The sequence below is a fragment of the Ursus arctos genome, unplaced genomic scaffold (assembly GCF_023065955.2).
Source record: "Ursus arctos isolate Adak ecotype North America unplaced genomic scaffold, UrsArc2.0 scaffold_16, whole genome shotgun sequence".
NCBI lineage: Eukaryota > Metazoa > Chordata > Mammalia > Carnivora > Ursidae > Ursus > Ursus arctos.
In genome coordinates, this window is record NW_026622830.1 from 20799189 (window position 1) to 20820601 (window position 21413).

The following is a 21413-nucleotide window of genomic DNA, read 5'->3' on the forward strand; positions in this document are numbered from 1 at the left end:
CTGCCCAGGATCACAAAGCAGCACAGCGGGACCAAAATATAGGTCCAGAAGGCTCCAAACCCCGGCATTTAAAAACTTGTTTATTATGGGGAATACTGAATGTACCAAAGTAGAGAGAAGCTTAAGAATCGTTTTTTAAAAATCAGGATGCGAAGGGGCCGAAATGTCTCTTAAGTTTCTCTTAACCTGCAGTTTCTCCCTTCAGCGATTTTTTTCCCCTTGCAATTTATTTGTTAAGGAAAGCGGACCCTCTGCCTATTGTCTCCAGAGTGTGCGTTTCTGTCCATTGCATCCTGGTTCTGTGTTGAACGTGGTCCTCAGGCCTCCGTATTTCCTATACATCGAAAATGGAAACTAAAAGGCAAAGCCCGTGTAAATAACGTACACCAGATACTGCTCCCCACCTCGTCTTTACCTAAAGAGCCCTTTAATACGGACGGAACAGCTCGTGTTGAATTAAGCAGCTAACGGGCCAGGCACCGTGCTGAGCGGTTCACAAAAGTCCTGGGGCCAGATGAGGAAAGTGACGCCCGGAAAGGGGGCTTGCCTGAAGTCACTTGGCTGGAAGGTGGCAGAGACCTCTCCCAACACGCCACAGTGGGCATGACTTTGTGACTGAGAGCTGGGGACATACGGCTGGCTAGCCCCAGGATGACAGGGCGGGGCGGGGGATTGGGAGAGGGTAGGGCTGGTAACCATTATCTAGAGAGGGCTGGCTTCTGGATGACCCTGGGGGGTCCCCATGTCCAGGGAGCCCCGGGGTCACGGCTGGCTGAAGGAGGCCACCATGGCTGACACCCCTCCCACTGTCTCTGCAGATCTGGTTCTGGAGAAATGTGACCTGGAGCTGGAGGTCAATGGCCGTGACCACCACACAGCTGACCTGTGCCGGGACAGGCTGGTGGTGCGGCGGGGCCAGCCCTTCTGGCTGACCCTGCACTTCGAGGGCCGAAGCTACGAGGCCAGTGTGGACAGCCTCACCTTCAGTGCAGTGACCGGTGAGTCCCTCTGCCACCCCCTCGCCCTGACCTGCTCTGTGCTGTGATTTCAGGGCCCCCTGACAACGGGGCACGGGGCTCCATGCCTCTTTGCTCCCTGAGGAGTTTCTAGCAGCCACTAGCTCCATTTTACAGATGAGGCAACTGAGGCCCAGAGCGTGGAGGGATGATGCCCCAGGCCACCCTGCCTCGTAAACAAGTGGGCCGGACACCGGTTCCGAAAACCTGTTATCACCAAGGGGTGGGGCTCAGCTTCCTGCCTCGAAGGTTTATCAAGGTTCTGCCCGCTCTTCCCCACATCAAAATAGTTTTCAACTCTTATCAACAGCTACTTCCCCAAATCCACATAACCCGACCAGGCCTCTGGGATCCAGCCCACATTGGGTCTGGGTGGTGGAGAGAACCCAGCGGGCTCCGTCTGTCTGAGAGGACAATTTTGTGTTCCCATAGTTCCTTCTCCAAGCCTCAGGAGGCTGCCTTAGGCTCAGGGGGCTGACAGACCTGGGTTCCGGTGCAGACTAAACTGCCTACCCGCTGTGTGACCTTGGACAAGTTGCCGAGCCTCTCTGAGCTTCTGTTTTATCCTGTGCAAAGCACTCATGGTGGAGGGTTGTTAGGGCAGAAGGGCCTGACACGGGGGAGCGTCTTGTAGACGTGAGCAGCTCTTGCTGCTGTTGCTCCAGGGGGGTCCAGCGATGGGTGAAAAGACATTGAGGTCCCAGCCACCCCACCCCCAGATGCCCAGTGACCAATCTTCTTGGCTTGCCATTTCTGGGAAAGGAGCCTTGAATGCCGAATTTCTGTGTTTGGCTTTGGGTGGGAACCATTCCCTTGAGGTCAGCTAGGGGCCGCCTGGCTGGGACTCTGCTCAGGGGTGAGAAAGGCCAGTTCTTCCTGAGACCTATGAGAGCGGAGAGAGCAGCCAACAGGCTGGGGCGGGTATTTACAGGGCAACCTTCGATAAGGCTTATCACTGTGCCTGCAGACTGGCCATGGATATCCACCCCATGCCTTTCCTCCCTCTCCCTCCGCTTCTGACAGGGATACACCCACTCTCCAGGGTCGGCCCCCCTCACACACCACTAGCACCTTTAGGGCCCGTTTTAACTGATCTGAGGAGCCTCCAAGAGCCTCTGACCTTTCTAGCCTCAGTTTCCCTCTCTGTAAAGTGGACCACTGTAGTGCATAACAGGATACCCTGAGAAGAGCCGGGCTTGGGATGATAATCACAGCACCTATAGAGCACCTACTGTATGCATGTTCATCCTAAATCCGCCCGTCTTGGAAGCATAATGAGACCCCATTTTACAGATGAAAATACTGAGGCTCAGAAAGGTCAAATTACCTGTCCCAGTCATACTGTGAGTTAGGGATAAAGCAGGATTCAAACTTTGCCCCCAGCGTTGAGGTTTTCCTTGCTGTGAGCTGACAGCAGCCAGTTACCTAGTCACCACAAGGGCCAGCCAGGCCTCGGTTTGCTCCTCTGTGAAATGGAACATCAGAGGAGCTGCCAGCGGGGCCTACCTGTGACTTCCCACCTTCTTTCTCTTCTTTCTCAAGGCATCCCCTTTCTTCTCCTCTCTTCATCTAGGCAGCCTGGGGCTAGGTAATTAGGCCCTAAGTTCAGGGTTGGGGTGGGCGGGCAGCTGATCCTGGGTCCTGCCCCAGCAACTAATCTCTGTTCTCCAGTCTCCGTGGACTTACCTCACACCCTGGCCAGTCTGCCCTGCTCCCCTCCGCGGCCCCGGCGGGCAGTCTGGGAAGGCGCCCCATCTCTGGGTGCACACAGCTTCCCTGTCTGAGTTACCAAGAACTCTGATGGCCTGGGGAAGCCTGAGGGACAATACCAGGAAGCCAGGCCTTTCACCTCAAGGCCTGGCTTGGATTAGCACCCAGGCCCGGGCCTGGCCTGGCCACCCTGCCCTTGTGCCGGAACATTCTAGCGCTGATCAGCCTGTCCTACCTCTTTAGGAGAACTGAGGCCCACGGAGGGGAGAGTGCTGGCGAAGGTCACTCAGTGAGTGGAATACGTGGCCTGACCCTATACATACCTGGAAGCTGTGTATTTCCCCCAGATGTTGGAGACCTGACAGGCTCCAGGTTCAGACCACAATAGACAAACACCATTCTTATTATGGGAATAAAGCTCTGCTTCCCTCTAAGAGGGGCCAGGGTTTAGAGGGTGAGTGGGCTGGGACTGAGGTCAGCCTGAAGGAGTAGTGAAAAGAACCTTTATGAGGCTGATAGAGGGCTTTCCTCCAGAAGGTTCCCCTCATCCACTCCCCCCTCGCCCCGCCCCTGGCCAACCATGGTCTAGGAGAGTCCCCAGGACTCCTGACTCTCTAGGTCATTTAGGCCCAGAGAGGTCCCTGAAGCATCTCTGGCCCCACAAGGAGAACCATGTGGAACAGCAGCCAGTGAATTTTCGGAGCCGGCTTACGTGAGCAGTGGCGGGACCAGGGGGACAGCCTGTCCTCATCGCACCCCCACCCGAGCTCAGGGCCCCTTGGAAGAAAGGGGTGTGTGTGTGTGTGTGTGTGTGTGTGTGTGTGTGTGTGTGTACAGCTGTCCCAGGATGGAGAGAAAGGGAAATGTGTTTCCCGACCTGTCCTTGAGGGTAGTATGTCAATAATGCTGGGTGGCCGTGGGTCCTGGCCTGGGCTGTTACCATGGTGACCAGATCATTGATTGTCCAAACAGGAACATTTCTGAGAATGAAAGAGCACCATTAAGAATTATGCTGGGGCCACGGCTGTGAACTGGGACTGTCCCAGGCAGACTGGGCCATATGGTCACCCTAACTTGGCCCCTTTCAGACTCAGTTTCCCCATCTGTAAAGTGATTCAGTTGAAAAGGCAATTTCGACATTTCACTCCAGTCCTCAAAATCTGTTGTTTGGCCTGAGGATTCTGACTTTTAATGTTCCCTTTTGGTGACACGGAGGAGTGCTCACGTATTCTGCATAATTACTGTTCTAGTCACTTTTTGGAATGCTTTCTATGCCGTCTCTGCCCGTCCTCTAAACTGCGCTGGGACATGGGAGTGACGATAACAAAACATAGTTGTCATTTATTGACGGCTTACTGTATGCCGGGCACCTCCACCTGGTTAAGCTTCACAATGACCTTGGAAGGAGGTATTTGTAATTGACTGTAATGGACCCCATTTTTCACATGAGGAAGGAGAGGCACAGAGAAGCTAAGTAGCTTGTCCAAGGTCACAGAGCCAGTTTGAGACCTAGAATCAGACCTTCCCGGGCATGTGGTCTGAGCCTATTTTCTTCTTTGTTGAGAAAGCTGCAGATCCGAGAGGCCTGGTGATTTAGCCCGGGTCACACAGTACTCAGAGCCTGAGTAGGGGAACCAGACCCCGGCTGGCTCTCGGGGGCCCAGTGCTGCTCAAATGCTCAGGAGCATTTAAAGGCACACAGCCAACTCCTGGCACCCAGACAGGGCCCTGGAGGCCTATGTCATGCCTGTTAGCTCATGGTTATATTTGGGCCTGGGTGTGTGTGGGGCGGGTGGGTTGGAAGGAGGGGGCAGGGTGCAGGGAGGGAACCCCTCGGGGAACAGGCTCCCATATTGTCAGCAGCAGGTGGGCTGAGCTACAGGGAGGGAGATGCAAGAATAAATATAAACTTTCCAGGGCAGCCGCCCAACCAGGCAGAAAAGGTTCTGTTTCTCCTTTCGGCCACCCAAATCCAGAAAGGAGGACCAGCCCCTTCTCGCCCTCCCATGACTCAGCGCTGCCTGCAGGGGCAGGGCCTTCCCCCCACCAGAAAAAGCAGCCAAGCTTGAGGCCGGCTCCCTATCTCACGGAGCCTTCAAGACCCCTACGAGGGAGCATGGGAATGAGAGGCGCTGTGGAGGACAGCCCAGAGCCTAGAGACCTGGGCTCAGACGCTAACTTTGCCCCAGACTCCTGGGATATCCTTGGGAGACCCTCCTCTCTCTGAGCCTCAGTTTTTCTACCTGTACAAGGGGTCTCCGGGGAAGCAGGAAGTGCCAAGGCACTTCGTAAAGTGTAAAATTCTGTGCGGTGGGGAGGGGACGGTTATGAGCCCTCCTTGGAGGTACCATGGAGACACAGAGGCAAAAAGCCTGAGGGGGCCCTGGGGAGACAAACACTTAGAGGCTGGACAGGCCAGCACTCCACAGCAAGGGGCCTCTCAGATGGGTTCCCGCGGGGACATCAGAGGACCAAGGTCCTATCCTGCTCTTCTGCAAGGGAAAGCTGTAGCCCAGCAGGGACTTCCCATTCAGGTGGGAAAGGGGATGCTCCCCAGGATTCCTGCTCGTGTTACAGTGGACACATGGAGCCCAGAGAGGGGGAGGGGCTTGTGCAAAGTCATACCAGCCCAGGCAGGGTGACTGAGACCCTGCCCTGGGTGGAGCTGTCCCCTCTCCCAGGAGAAATCTGTCTCACGAAAGCACCCCGCCAAGCTGGGGTCTAACCCTCACTTTATAGATGAGGACACCAAGTCTCAGGGAGATGAAACCTTTTGCCCAAATTCCCTCAGTGGTCAGCAGCGGAACTAGGCCTCAAACCCAGGCCCACGGGACGCCCGGCACGTGCGCCGGGCCCCGCAATGGGCCTGGCTCCCTCCCTGCCCACGTCTGGCTCACGGCCATGGCCTTCTCTCCGTCAGGCCCAGCCCCCAGAGAGGAGGCCGGGACCAAGGCCCGCTTCCCGCTGGCCAGCGCTGTGGAGGAGGGCGCCTGGACGGCCGTGGCGATGGACCAGCAGGACGGCGTCCTCTCGCTGCAGCTCAGCACCCCGGCGAACGCCCCCATCGGCCTGTACCGCCTCAGCCTGGAGGCCTCCACCGGATACCAGGGCTCCAGCTTTGTGCTGGGTCACTTCACTCTGCTCTTCAACACCTGGTGCCCAGGTGAGCTGTGCCGTCCGCGCGCTGGGCTAGACCCCTGAGGGCGGGGGGGAATGGGGCAGCGCCGCGCTCCCGCCTCCCAAAAGCCCTGCCATGTGAGTCTGCTTGTCACTCCGCCTGTCACAGGAAGAGACGGGCGCTTGGCAGCCAGATGCCTTGCCCAAGGCCACGCAGCTACCCAGGGATCTCACCCTGCCTCTGAGGCGCCTGTGTTCCCCGAGCACTGTGACCTGGGCGCGGAGGTGTCTGGGGTTCACAGCCCCATCCAGGAATGGGGTGCCCAGGGGATGCCTGGGGCCGCGGCTCCACACCCGGTTCTGGTTCATGGGGCTCTGTTTGAAATTTCACCAGACTGGCCTGGGGAGGGGAAACTGAGGGAGGCGGAGGGGTAGGGTAGCCAGAAGCGGCGGGCAGGGGCCGTTTGGTTACCTAAGTGCCTCCTCAATGCTTCCTCTCAACAGTCCCAAGGGGGAGACCGTCAGGGTCCTCGCAGGCTCAGAGAAGTTAGGTAGCCTTTGGAAGCTCCTCAGTAAGTCAGTGGACAAGGCTGGACAAAGCTAGCGAGTCGGAGGGGATGGCTTAAAGGGCCGAGGCTGGCTGGAGGAGGAAGGGGGTCGCAGGGGTTGCCACACCCCTTCCCAGGCCTCAGTTTCCCCATATGACTAACAGGGTAGTCAGATCTGTTTCCTCCCTGCTCCTGCATAGCGAGGCAGAGAGACAGGCCTTGTGGGTGGGCCCCAGCTGAGGAATGGGGTGTCCTTCCTCACAGACTCCCTGATGAGCAGGGAGCCCCATGTGGGGTTCAGTCCCAGGACCCCAGGATTGTGACCTGAGCCCAAGGCAGACACTTAACCGACTGAGCCACGCAGGTGCCCCTGCTTTTTCTTTTTAAGAGCTCAGAGTGCCCTGTGTCTTGCCAGTGTGGACCGTTCATTGATCTGGCCCTCCACCGAGGGACATGAGGTCGTCCCCGGCGGATCCGATCTCACAGGAAAGGAGTCATATGGAGCACCCCTGTTCACATGCCCTGGGGCCACATGGAATGGTTTGTCAGGACTGAAGTGGCCTTGCTGGACCCCCCTGTAGACTGGTTTTGATTTTGTCAATCTGCAGAGCTTATAGCTAGCAGGCCGCCCAGCCCACGGAGCAGGAAGAGGCCAGTGTCCCCCCATTCACCAACATGGCAGGGGTTCAGAGTTCAGGGAACAGGGAGTGAGGTTCTAGGGATATCCCCTTCTCTGGCCTTTCCTCCAACCCTGCTCCATCCCCACCCTGTAGGTTGGGGTGGCTGTCAGCCAAGCCGCACCGGGACCCACATCCCAGGGTGGGAGCCTGGGGGGGGGGGGTGGTTCTGGTGATGTGGAGGCAGGAAGTTGGGCTCTGTGGGGGTGGGGCTGCTGGGTGGGAACACTGCTGTCCCTTTGGGACTTGCCCCTGAAATCAGAGCCTTCTACCCCTGAGCTCAGTAAGGACAGGAGGGAGCGAGCTCCAAGTATGTGCGGGGGGCCTCTTGTCCCCAAGGACCCCACTTGACCAGCAGGGCTGGGCGGAGGGCACAGTCCCTGCCACCTGGGCCGGGGTGGGGACAACACTCTCACCCGATGACGAAACACCGTGGGTTTTTCTTTCTCTTTCGTTCTTTCTCCCACAGTCAGCTGACTTACTGCTATATAGTTCATTTGCAGGAAAGCTAATTTTTAGTGCCGTCCTGGGAGCCACAGTCCAGGCTATGGGACAAAAGACGCTCGGCCACCTGCACACTTGGTTCGCCCCGTGCACTGAGGGGGGTGCAGATGGGCCTGACCGAGCCCGGGGGCACCAGGGGCCTGAGCAGCTGCGTTCCAGGCCAGTGCTGCCGTTGTTTTAAGGACCCATAAAAATGTTTTAATTTCTTTTAAAATCAGAGGAAAAAAATGAAAGTTTAGGTCAGAGAATATGTTTTAATATGTAATATTAATATGCAGTCGTAAATATATTAATTTTATTTATTTATTTATTTATTTTTATTTTTATTTTTCCTGGAGGAAGGGGCCCACAGAAGCAAAAATGCCCAGGGCCCACCAAAGTCATAATGTGGCTCTGGATTTCCTCTTTCCAGCCTCAGTTTCTTCACTGTGGTTGTCAGCCACGGGGAGCTAAGTGCCATGCCCGCAGCTGTCTCTGTGCTGTCTCTGGTCCTCTGCTTCGCATGTCATCCCATCAGACTCCGAGTATCTAAATTTTAGTCATTTCTCAAGGCCTTCAATCACGACCCACCTGCTCTAGGGCGCCTTCCCTGAGCACCCCCTCCCCCCAGCTGGACAGGACCCCACTTCCTCTGAGCCCCAGCGACCCTAGTAGCCTTTCTCTCTACCTTGAATCAAGCTCCTCCTTACACTGGCTCAGGGCTTTAGCTTGCGAGACACCTTTCAGGTCTGCATCCCATGTTACCCTCAGGGAACACGGTGAGGGGGACGAAGAAGGGGAAGGGATCTCCCCAGGGTCTCACAACAAGGGAGGATCAGCTGGAGATGCCTGACTCCTGGTCCAATGCTCCTCTATCGCTTATTGTGGCTTCAGTTTTCCTGTCTGTAAAATGGGGCTTTAATGGTCCCTTTCTCATAGATCTCTTGTGGAAATTAAACGTTAATAAATGTCATACACTTATCACACACAAGGGTTGGATAAATGGCAGCCACTGATAATACTAGCTGAAAACACCTTACCTCTCAGGTATGGGATTATTAATTAATGATTAGCTTTTCTGATTCAAAGATAGGAGGACCTCTGAGACTCTGACCTGGCCCTGGGTCTTGGCACCCTGGCTGCCATGTCTTTGGGGACCGTGTGCCCTCCCAGACCCAGAGCTGAGGGCCCTTCCTTTCCACCCGCAGCGGATGCCGTGTACCTGGACTCGGAGGAGGAGCGGCAGGAGTACGTGCTCACCCAGCAGGGCTTCATCTACCAGGGCTCGGTCAAGTGGATCAAAAGCATACCTTGGAACTTTGGGCAGGTGGGGCCACACCCTGCCCTTCCCAACCCTGCAGGCCCACTGTGTGCGGGGACCCGGCTGTGAGGCAGTCAAAGCCTGAGGTCGTAGAGCAGAGGGTTGCCCTAGCCACCATGGGAATGGCAGCCCCAGATTCAAAGTGGGGAAAGAATCAGGAGAGTCTTTGGGAATTGTGGGGCTAGCAGGTGCCGCAGGAGGGAGAAAGGGAATAGTCAAGGCCATATACCAGAATAATAGAAATGCTATTGTGTGTGTTGAGAAGAGACTTTACACCATTATCTAGGTCTGTGGCTTTCAAACTCGAATATACATCAGAATCCCAAGAAAAGTGTGTTTAAACACAGGTCACTGTGTCCCACCCCTAGTTTCTGACTCCGTAGGTCTGGGTGTGGGCTGAGAATTTGCATTTTTGACCAGTTCGCAGGCGATGCTGATGCTGCTGGTCGGTGGCCATACTTGGCAAACCACTGGTTGTATCGGTTAGCTACTGCTGAATAACAAACAAGCCCGAAACCTACAGACTGAAAACAACAGCTGTTTATCATCTCTTACAAAAATCTATGGGTCAGCTGGGGCATGTCTGCCTAGGCTGGGCTTGGCTGACCTCTGCTAGATGGCACAGCTCTGTTCCATGTGGTTCCTCATCTTCCAGCAAGGCAGCCCAGGCTGGTGGTTCGAAGTAGGAATCTTACATCCTCTGCCATCCAGCCTCCCATGAAAATTCTCGAGACACTGAGAAAACTCAAGAAGGAATTGTCACACTCCTTCCCGGCCCTTCAACTTCCTGGTGTGTTGGGGGGTGTTGGCCTTTTGGGATAGGGTTCACCCTGAGACTTTTCTCAACAGCCCCTGGGTTAGGGTTTCCATATTCAGGCCTCCAGAGTCCTGCCCTGGGACCACAGGGAAGTCTTCCCTGTGTGGTGTGGGGCTCTGACCTCAGTTTCCCCATCTGAATACTGGGGATACTAATTGCAAGAATATCTGCCCAAGAACCTATAGCCTGTTCTGGGGTGTACATGAAATGGTGGTGTGAGCGGGATAGAAAAAAACAGATCGCAAAGTAAATTGGCTCTTAATTCCCAGGGCTCTGTGTTCTCCCCTGAGAAACAGAGCAAAGCCTAGTCCTTCCTTTCATTTCCCAAGGTCCTGTTCTGTGTCCAGGCTTGTGTTGAGCCGTTGGACACAGCCCTTATGAATCTTCCGGAAGCCATCACAATCCAGAATGATAAGACCTAGAGGAAGGAAGTGAATAGCTGCCAATGGAAATCCGGGCAATTCCTGATATAGGCAAGCTCTGAGCTGGGCTGTGGAGGCCGAGGAACTTGGTGTACAAGGCAAAGGGAGCTGCCGGAGCAAAAGCGCAGGGGTGGGAAAGTTTATCTTGCGCTTAGGAATTCTGTAGCTCAGGGAGCACTTTATATCTGAAGGAGTCCCAAGAGATGAAATGGGAAAAGTCAGCAATGTCCGGGTTGTGAATGTCAGGCAGGTGGCAATAGGGAGCCACTAAAGGGCTCAAAGCCATGGAGGGAGAACTGTGACAAAGCCTGGTTTGGGACAAGACCACAGAGGTGGGTGGCAGGGGGCAGATCGCCTTTGGACTGATCAGACAGATGGTCCAGCGGAATGTGACAAGGAGGGAGGGCCCTACTTTTGGTAATGATAACAGTTGAGTTGTAAGGATGAGAAGATGTGAGCCATACAGAGTGGCAGGAAGAGCATTCCGAGCAAAGGAAATAGTAAGTGCAAATGCCCTGGGGCAATGAGTGGTGCTAATGAGGTCAGAGGTGGGGTGGGACACAGATTGTGAAAGGCCTTGCAGGTCACGGGGAAAAGTCTAGATTTTATTCTAGGTGCAGTGAAACAGAGGAGGGATTTCTATATATAATTTACCTCAGTTCCAATCAGAGCAGTGTGTTGGGGTGGAGGGGGCAGGGGGAGAGAGGATTCTCATCAGCTCTGCAGGGTGAGTCAGGCCTTAGGGGAAATGAGATATTTGGCAAAGCAGAGATGGGAAAGGGGCAGTGACAGGACTTGAGGTGACCCTGAGGAGAGGGAAGCTCCAGGGACACTGTGGGTTCTATTCCACATTCCCAGGACCACCACCCCCAACCCCCGGCCATGCCCTGAATGCAAGCACATCCCTTCCTCTTTCTCGCAAGCTCAGTCATTGTCCTCCCCCCTCCCCCAACCCATCCTGGGCCAGGCAGAGCTGGCATCACAGAGATGTGACCAACCCAGCCCAGACCTCCTTAGTGTGTGAGATGGAACAGAGAGGACCTATAGCTGCAGGGCTGCAAGGCAGGCTTCCTGGAGGAGGTGGCTTCTCATTTCCCTCATCCTTCTCTTGTTTTCCCCAACACAGTTTGAAGACGGGATCCTGGACATTTGCTTGACGCTCCTGGACATGAACCCCAAGTTCCTGAAGGATGCCTGCCGTGACTGCTCCCGCCGCAGCAGTCCTGTCTACATGGCCCGGGTCGTGAGCGCCATGGTGAGTGAGGGGCTGGGCCCACCCCAGGGTCCGGGCCCACGATGTACTCCCCCCTTCCTGTGTTGATGGAGGCCACACTCCACACTTGGCTTGGTTGGGGGCACTCAGGAGATGGGGAAGTCTCGGCTAAGAGAGCTTGTATTTGGACAGACAAGATTTACACAAGTAAGGGTAATGTCATGTGGTCCCTAAAAGCAATTCACCCATTCATTCACTCATTCAGCAAATATTAGGCGGCACCTGTGTCCTAGGCACTGGAGAAACAGTTGGGTGTAAGACGTATATGGTCTCTAACTTCTCGCGGGGGGATGGGTGGGAGGGGACAGACATTGACAGAAGTACCACGGGAATGAGGCATAATCAGAAATGATGGTGCAGGCACCGAAGGAAGCCAGAGGTGTGAGAGTGTTTAACTGCAGAACCCAACTTCGGTGAGGGGCTGGGGTCCGACTTCCAGGAGACGATGGGGGGGGGGAGGCCTCCCTAACTGATGATCCCTAAGCTGATATAGTAAGTGGGAGAAGAGCATTCCAGGGAGGAGGCACAGTTTGTGCAAAGGCCCTGAGGAGAGGGAACAACTTTGGCAGTTTGAGGAGCAGAAAGGAGGCTGGTGTGGCTGGAGAGGAGTGAGCGAGGGGGAGTGGGGTGCAGGAGGTGGGCAGGGGTTAGACCATGCAGGCCTCATGGGCCACAGTCAGGAGGCTAGATTTTATTCTCAAGGCAATGGGAGAGTGAGGGGAATGACACAATCCAGGCAGGGGCCAGAGAGGGTCTTCGTAATACTCAGATCACATCTTGTCACTCTCCTGCCGCCCCATGGACCAGTTCACACCACCAGCATCCCCTTCATGATCTTGACCCCTGGCCACCTCCTCCCTTCTTCTCCTTCTCTCCCACACCCTGGGCTCCAGCCCCAACCTTCTCCCATATACCAGCCTGTCGCACCTTGCTATCTTTGCATGGGCTGTTCCCTCTCCTAAATTCTTTTCCCTGCCTTTCACCACATACTGAACTCACAGCACCTGCTCCCCAGGCTTGGTCCCTCTGATGTCCCTCTGGTTGTAGGTCAACTGCAACGATGACCAGGGTGTGCTGCTGGGACGCTGGGACAACAATTACAAGGATGGCATCAGCCCCATGTTCTGGATCGGCAGTGTGGACATCCTGAGGCGCTGGAAGACCTCGGGCTGCCAGCGTGTCAAGTACGGCCAGTGCTGGGTCTTCGCCGCTGTGGCCTGCACAGGTGAGCTGCATGCTGCACGAGGGGAGGGTCTGGAACCTGCTCCCAGCCTCCCTGAGCCCTGGGAGGGGGGCAGGGAGAGCACTCAAGTGGGAATCAGAAACCCTGGTTCTGGTCCTGTCTCTGCCTCTAACGCCACCAACTTACGGTGAGTCCTGGAGTCGGTGGCTGCCCCTCTCTGGTCCTGTTTCCAACAATTAGCCTGCAGCTGATGGTTAAGATCGAGGGGTGTCATTTGGGAGGCCTCCTGGGCTCAGGGTTGGGAAGATGGGCTTCGGAGCCAGACAGCCCTGAATTAAATATCTCTAGTAGCACTCCCTTGCTCTGTGACCTTGAGCAAATGACTTCCTTCTGAACTTCGGTTTCCATGTCTGTAAAATGGGGGCAAGAGGACCTCTCTCCTAGGGTGGATTGATAGAAAACTGCTCGGCCTAGAATTCAGCCCAATGTAGCTCTCAGTAAGTCCTAGCTATTAGTAACTCAGTAATAACCGTCATATCAACGTGCAGAAAGAGAAAGCACTTTCTAAAATGCAGGTGAGAAAAGAGAAAGCAGTTTAAAACCAAAATGTAAAATAAATCTTTAAAAAAGCTTAAAAATTCAAGCCCAGAGAATGGTGACGCTCGTCCTGGGCTGGTGATGGTGCGTATGAGAACGGGACAGTATCCTGTACCAGTTAAAAACATAGACTGCAGCGTCAAGGCCTGCATTCCAGTCTCAGCTCTGCTTCTGACCAGCCATGTCCCCGAATAATCACTGAGCCTCTCTGAGCCTCAGCTCTGTTACATGTGAACCGGAAATAGCGACAGTGCCTTTATCCTCGGGCGGTTGTGAGGATAACGTGTGAAGTGCTGGAAATGATTTCAGACACATAACAGCAAATACTCATGCTTCTAGATCATTCTTATTACAATGACTACCACTGCTATTATCATGTATTAGGCTCAGGGAATCTAAGAGGCTGGTCCTGATTCTTAGCCTCTCTGACCCGGGACCGGGCCGGGCCCAGGGAAGAGCCTGGGGACGTCCCTGAGCTGTCCTCCCCACCAGCAGTCTGGGCAGGGGCAGTGTGGCCGGGCTCCCAGCTAGGCTGTTTCTGCTTCCCCTTCCCCACGGCCAAACCACCCATGCCTGCCTGCTCCTGGGACCTGTGTATTCCCTTTTCTTGTGCAAACTCCCCTGTCGCAGACCTCTTCCTCTGAGGGGCCTGAAATGCCTCCTCAGAAAACCCCACGGATTTTCTGGAGACACACCATCTGTGGCCTGGGTCCCCAAGCTCACCGGCAGATGCCCCCCCTCCACCCCCCGGGGCTGTGACCTCCAGAGGTCTTGCTCGAGATCCCTCTCTCCTCCAGACCAGGGCTGAGTCTGGGTCCCTGCAGCCTTCTCCTGGGCCTGGTGTGGGACAGAGCCAGGGGCTCAGATGCGCAGGCCGCTGGGGCTTCTGCAAGGAGCCAGCCTCCTGCTGGCCCGACCCAGAGACTCTGGTGTCCCGCTGCCTGTTTTGAACCCCAGCTCTGTTGCCAGCCCCTGGGTGGACTTGGGCAAGAGAACTGCTGTCTCCAAGGCTGTATCCTCACCTATGAAATGGACACTGTGGTGACCGACCTCATTCACAGGGAGATGGCACTTCGCACAGTCTCAGGTTCAGGGTAGGCTTGGGTTTGTGGGCTTCTAGGGGAAGCTGGGATTCCGCAGCTGGACCCTGGAGCATTTTCGAAATGTCCGGAGTCAGCCCACAGTGACTGGATAGACATTTGCAGTGATGGGCACCGTGGCACCTGCTCTTCCGTGGGCACGGGGCAGACGACACCGCCCACACCAGCACCCACTGCCTCTCTGAATCACCGCGACATCCAAAAAAGCTGCTATTATTAGCTCCTCTTAGAAGAGGAAATGGAATCTCAGCGACGGGAAGTGGTTGCCCAAGGTCACACAGCTGGCGAGCAGGGCCAGGCTTGAAATCAGGTGTCCCGGTTCCAGGGCGGCCCCTGGCCTGAGAACTGTGATGATGAGGCCTCTTGGGACACCAGCTCTAGGACAGGAGTGATGCCTTGCTCCTCGGGCAGCAGGGACAGGCCTCCCCACGCCTGGTCTGTATCCTGAGGCCTGTCATGTCTTGGGGCAAGGCCTGGGGTCGGGACGCAGAGCGTCTACCGCCCGGGCCTCAGGGCAAGCAGCCAGCCAGGAGGGGGAGGGTCAACACTGTCCTTCCTCCCCGCTCCCAGGGGCCCTTGCCCAGGCCCAGAATCCAGGGCTGTCCCGGGACCTCTTACTGTGCTTGACAGTGGGCGCAGGGCAACAGGGCAAAGGACACTCACACACACACACACTCACACACACACACACACACACACACACACACACACACACACTCCGCCCGCCATCTCTAAGACTCAATCTCCATCAAAACTAAAAGGCAAGAGTCCCACAGGTTACCTTCAGTAGGACTTTTCTCACTTTAAAAAAGATATTTATTTCCTTTATCCCACCCGGAGAATATGTTACTTTCACAAAACACATAAAAAGCTTATTTAAAAATGAGGGAGTGAAAAGGGACCCAAAACGCACCGCCTGTCAGGAGCACCCCACCATTCAGGCACGAATTGTGCCCAGGCCCCCCTCCCTCCTCAGAGGTCTGTAGGTGCCAGCAGATGTCCTGCTTCTTTGTCCCCCGTCACTGTGACCTCTGTAAACTGTGCGGGGCCCTCCCCTTCGCAGTGGCTCCCCAGCACGACAGCCTGCCCTGCGTGTGTACCACGACCGTGTGTGGAAGAGGAGGAAACAAGGCCCAGAGAGGTGTTGGGACTGGCCCCAGGTCACACAGCCCAAAGCAGCTGGTCCTGCACGGAAGGCCCCCCGACCCTTGGTCCGTCTTCTGCCTGCTCCACTGTGTGTGTGCTCCTTGCCCTGAATCTCTGCCGTTCCTTCCCTGCTCCCTTTTCCCCTTCCTCCTCCTCCTCTCTCTACTTCATCGCCCCTTCATCCATTTGACAAAATTGTCTGTGCCAGGCTTGTGCTGGGCTCTGGGCACATAAAGTAAGACAGATCACTTACTGCCCTCAGAGGACAAATTAAAGGACCCCTCACATGCCCATCCATAGCCAATGATGGTAAATCCCCAGTCTCGCAAATGATGGAGCCGTCTAAACCTGGTGGGTGGCCCTCCAGGCTGAGGAATAGCATATGCCAATGCCCTGTGGCTGGCAGGAGTGTAGAGTGCTGGAGGAGCAGCGAGTGTGGCTGGGACAAAGTGCCCAGGAGGCGGTCAGGGGCCAAACCTTGTAGGGCCAAGGGCCATAGCCAGAGGTCTGACCTCGATCCCAAGGGCCACGGGAAGCCATCGAGGGTTTAGCAGGGAGTGTTGATGTCAGACTTGCATTTTTGGGTCTTCCTCTGTTCCCTGGGATGTGAGGAGGCAGAGTGGACATGGGGTGACCCGTGAGGTGGACACCATCATCCGGGTAAGGGGATGGTGCCCACCCTCGCCACCTGGATGATGGGGACAGTGCTGCCTGGAATGCAGATGGGCATGTGGCTACGCAGAGCGACACAGGTCTCCAGATCCTCAGCTCCTCCTCTAACCCCTCTCCCCATCCCGTCCCCTCCACCGCCCCCAGTGCTGCGGTGCCTTGGCGTCCCCACCCGAGTGGTGACCAACTTTAACTCGGCCCATGACCAGAACAGCAACCTGCTCATCGAGTATGTCTATGACAAGTTTGGGGAGATCCAGAGAGACAAAAGCGAGATGATCTGGTGAGCTGGGGCCGGGGTCAGGGGTAGACCCCACTGGGGAGGGTCCCCTGGAAGGGAAACCTAGGAAGACTTCTCAGAGGAGGTCACATTTGATCTGGGGTTTAGAGTTGAACAGTATTTGGACAAGGGGGAACAGGGCCTGGGGAGGGCTCTCCAGGTAGGGGCCCCAGCATGAGCAAAGGAGGGAAAGTCAACACACGATGCATGAAAAGGTGTCAGAGGAATGGTTTTTTGGGAATCTAGAATGCCAGGTTAGGGGGTCTGAGCTTGACTCAAAGTGATGGGTTGTCACCAAAGGCTTCAAACTGGGAGAGGGACACTGATGACCCTGGAGTGGGAGGTCAAAAAGGGAGAGACTGCAGGCGGTGGGCTGGGTGTGGTCCAGGCCAGCAGTGATGCGGCCTGAAAAGGGGCAGAGCCCGTGAGCTGGAAAAGAAGGGACAGCGGAGAAGGGAGGAGGTCCCATCAGCGGGACTCAAGGAGCCACTGAAAGGGGAGGGCTGTGGGGGAGGTGCTGACAATGACTCCCGGGGTAGGAGTGAGCACCTGGCTAGGGCCCAGGGGAGGAAGAGCAAGGAGGAGTGTCAGAGACGCCCTGGGCTGAGCCCAGGGGAGGAGTGTGAGTGCTCGCTTCATTTCTCCAACAGGAACTACCACTGTTGGGCGGAGTCATGGATGAGCAGGCCGGACCTGCAGCCTGGCTATGACGGGTGGCAGGCCCTGGACCCCACGCCCCAGGAGAAGAGCGAAGGTGGGTAGGCGTGGCCCCCTTCCCTAGGCGGGGAAACTGAGGCTTGGTGAGAGCTCCCCAACAGTCCCTCAGCCCAGAGTGGCAGAGCCGGGTTCTAACCTCAGTCTGGCTGACTCCAGAGACCATGACCAGTCTGCACAAGTGTGGGGGTCCTCACTCATAGTGTACGATCTGCTTCTTTTATGATTTGAAAAGTAATTCACATGCATTGTGGAAAACAGCAAATATGGAGAAGCACAAAGAAAAAAATCGAAGAACATCTTTGTCCTCTCCCCACCCCAGAGAAATATCAGTAACATTCACACACAGCTTCCAGTAATTTCCTATTATATGTTTGTTTGTAGGTGTGCGTATGAGAGACAGAGAGCCAGAGACAGAGAGAGGGAGAAAGAGACAGACAGAGACAGAGAGAAGGAGAGACAGAAAAAGAGAGGGAGGAAGAGAGACAGAACATCAAGGCAAAATTGGGTGAAACCAAATGGATTCTTTCTCAGAATAATATTTTTATTTTTATTTTTTATTTATTTATTTAAATTCAATCAGCCAACATATAGTTCATCATTAGTATTTAGTGTTGTGTTCAATGTCATTAGTTGCTTATAACACCCAGTGCTCATCACCACACGTGCCCTTCTTCGTGCCCATCGCCTGGTCACCCCATCCCCCCAACAGAATAATATTTTTAAATGTATAGAATATATTACGTAGGGTAACAAAGAAAACCAATTACACCGAAACATGGTTATCAAAATTTTTTAGATAGTAAGTTCCACGATGTACCGGTACGGATGCATTTCGGCGGTATTTCCAGGTATTTATGCCAACTATAAAGTGATATCAAATGTCTGTGTTCCTTATGGGTGAGAAGTCATAAAGGCACCGAAGACTATGGTTTATCTGCTTTCACAATCGAAAGGAGTGTTACCGAAATTCAGTGAAGACAAAGATGCGATTTTTTCCCATCCAAGTTCACGGACCCCTGAATTCTATTTGCGGTGCTCTGGGGGTCTTTGGTCCCTGCGTTAAGATCTCCGGCTGCACGTGACCTTTTGTCTTGGCCCTGTCACTTCTCCATATGTCATTGGCATTTCTCTATCTCATAGTTTTCCGTGATTTTAATTTTAAATGACTGTTACCGTGTTGCATCAAAAGGATATACTGTAGTAAGCTACCCAGCCTCTAGTCCTCCACATTTAACTTTGTGACCCATTTGAAGCCGTTGTAAACCCCAGCGAGAGAAACATCCAGCTCTTGTTCATTCAGTCAACGCACACTCTCTGAGTTTGTTGGCAGGTGCCTCTGTGGCTCTCCGGGCCGGCAGGAAGCAGGATGGATGGACACACCGCCTTTTACTGCGTGGCTCCCTCCCTTCCTCGGGGTGCAGGGGGGGGATACGCTTCTATTTTATTTATCAGACACTTACATGGTGTTTAGTTTACGCGAATCCCCGTTAGGTGGGTACAAATATCCCCAGCACACAAAACAGGCTTAGAGATGTTAAGTCACTTCCCCAAGGTCACCCAGCTACGAAGAGGCCATCTGAGATTGGAACCCAAGAAGCTGGGCGGGCTCCAGAGTCTCCATTCTTCATTCTTACTCCCTTCTTACTCCCAGCAACGCTGTCCCTGAGTCAGAGGGCTGGACGGGCTTGAGGTTCTTTGCACCCACGTGGTTGAAATGTGCAAGGTGTGAGAGGGTGCCACCCTCCCCTCAGCCCGGGCCCGTCTCTCCTCTTACTCCCGACCAGGGACCTACTGCTGTGGCCCGGTTCCGGTTCGCGCCATCAAGGAGGGCGACCTGAGCACCAAGTACGACGCACCTTTTGTCTTTGCTGAGGTCAATGCTGACGTGGTGAACTGGATCATGCAGGAGGATGGGTCCATGTGCAAGTCCACCAACAACTCCCAGACCGTGGGGATGAAGATCAGCACGAAGAGCGTGGGCCGTGATGAGCGGGAGGACATCACCCACACCTACAAGTACCCGGAGGGTGGGTGCCCGGCTCCCCAGAGCCTTCGCCACCGCCTTGCCGAGAAGCAGCCCGTGTTACCAGCCAGCAGGCTCGTGTGTGTGTGTGTGTGTGTGTGTGTACAAGCGTGCATGCGTGTTTTCTTCGGCAGCCTTCATACAATAAGGTTACTCTCCATTTTACGTCTTTTCTTAGAAAAAAGCGCACTGGGAGACAGTGTAGGAGAGCACTCACTTAAGAATTCTATATGCCCCAAAAGGATTCCATTGGGTTTTTTAAGCCTTGCTTTTTTGGCGGGTTTGACTGAAACACAACTGAAGGGACGCCAGTTCTGGAGGAGAGGCACGCGTCTGAACAGAAAAATGAAAGATGTCTGTGTTGTTTCGTAACGGTATTTGTCGTCATGGCACCTGCAAACGAAGATGGGCAATCCCACCCTTCTATTTATTTATTTTTTTTATTGCAACGTATTTGGACTAGAATGGCTTGAAAGTCCAGAGGGGCGGGTCCTGGAAGAGAGATTCCAGGAACTCCGTAGTGTTTATTTGTGCAGGATTTCACACGCAGCTGAGGGGGAGGTGAGCATGAAGATGGACGGGGAAGGAGGAGAGAGATGGGGCGAGAGCAACTTAATAAGAGAGCTTCAATCTGATACAAGACGAGCCGCTCTCTGCATCTCATGTTCAGTCGGGAGAGGGAAGAAAGGCCATGGCTTCTTTTTTAAATTGTTTTGGAGCCCAACCAGCAGCCAATTCAATACAGTAGGCATTTTCTAAGCATCCGTGAGCCCGGGGGGCTCCCAGAGGTACCTAAGGAACCATTGCTGCTGCCCTCGCCCAGCTCCCGCTGACTCACCAGTGCTGGCCGGGGGCTGGGGAGCAAGCAGCCGTACTCTAGCTGGAGGGGAGACGACAGAAGGAAAAGTGCTTCCCCTGGTCTCCGGAAGGTCTAGAGCTGATGATTGGATGGGAGACATAGATATGCACCCAGCAACACCGGGGAAGAAACAAAAAGGAGCAGAGTAGAGAGGCAGATGGGACACAGAGGAGGGGAGCTCCAGGGTTAGGGAGGGGGAGGAAAAGATTTCAGGTGGAAGTAATCCCTGGGCGAATGCTGGGAGGCGAGAAAGCTTGGTGTTTACTACCCACCAAGCGCTGTTAGAGGCTTTGGGTATGACGTAGAGATAAGTACAGTCTTAGTCTTCGAGCGGCTCAAGAGCGAAGTACATAAACAGAAAACAACTGGTTAAATGAAAAGCACGATAGGCAGTAGGCACTGGTGAGACTCGAGAAGACGTGCAGTCTGTCATTTATCCCGGGGCAGGAGTGGTCAGAGAAGGCTTCCTGGAGGAGGGGGTGTCCTTTGGGGCTGGGTCTTGAGGGATGTCTAGGAGTTTACTTGTGGAAAGTAAATAAACTATTCTTTCGTCGTCCTGGCACAGCGGTGTGGGGAAGGTCGCCTCTAGAGCTTCTCTGAGTCACCGGGACTCTGAAAAGCCAGCTCGCCCTGCCCCAGCCTCGTCGTCCGAGGTCCCTACCTCAGCCATAATGGACTCTCTTCCGCATCCTCACAGGGTCGCCGGAGGAGAGAGAAGCCTTCAAAAGGGCCAACCACCTGAACAAGCTGACCGATAAAGTGGAGACGGGGGTGGCCATGCGGGTCCGCGTGGCCCAGAGCGTGAGCGTGGGCAGCGACTTTGACGTCTTCGCCCACATCACCAACAACACGGCCGAGAACCTCACCTGCCGCCTCCTGCTGCTCGCCCGCACCGTCAGCTACAACGGGGTCCTGGGGCCCGAGTGTGGCACCAAGGACCTGCTCAATCTTTCCCTGGAGCCCTTCTCTGGTAAGGCCATGCTCCTGGAGCAGTTACGCACCACCAACCAACCTGCGCTAGATAGTGTCCTGAGCACGTGGCATGTGCCGTTGACCTCGCAGATGTTTCTGTGGCCCTTCCTCGGGTCAGGCCCCGCATACGTCCTTAATAATGTGCAACCCGCGCAATTCTTACAGCAAAAGTGGGAGGTGGATTCTTTTATTGCCCCATTCTCTAGATGAGAAGACGGAGCACAGAGAGGTTAAGTAACTTTCCCAAGGCCACACAGTTAGGAACGGACAGGACTGAGACTTGAACCTCCACTCTTAGCAACTATACTGCTTTGTTCCATGTCATCTTCATGTGACTTCAGACTGCTTCCCCGGACCCTCTGCTGCCCGCTCCCAGCTAATTCCTTTCCTCTGCCTCCCCGCCACAGCCCCTGCGAGACCCTCTCCTGTCCCCCTGGAGGTTCTCAGCCTCAGAGAGAAGGGGTTCTAGGCTGGTGCTGCTCC

General features: G+C 54.8%; 1 protein-coding gene across 1 annotated transcript in view; it reads left to right on the forward strand.

Annotated features, from left to right (window-relative positions):
* TGM2 (transglutaminase 2) overlaps window positions 1-21413 on the forward strand; it is a 31018-nt gene that overhangs the window by 2490 nt on the left and 7115 nt on the right. Inside the window, exons 2-10 of the mRNA XM_026503486.4 lie at window positions 819-998; window positions 5647-5889; window positions 8760-8878; window positions 11238-11366; window positions 12432-12609; window positions 16227-16362; window positions 17010-17113; window positions 18861-19103; window positions 20656-20928. Of these exons, the coding sequence (XP_026359271.2) occupies window positions 819-998; window positions 5647-5889; window positions 8760-8878; window positions 11238-11366; window positions 12432-12609; window positions 16227-16362; window positions 17010-17113; window positions 18861-19103; window positions 20656-20928 (1605 nt within the window). The remainder of the gene's footprint in view (window positions 1-818; window positions 999-5646; window positions 5890-8759; window positions 8879-11237; window positions 11367-12431; window positions 12610-16226; window positions 16363-17009; window positions 17114-18860; window positions 19104-20655; window positions 20929-21413) is intronic.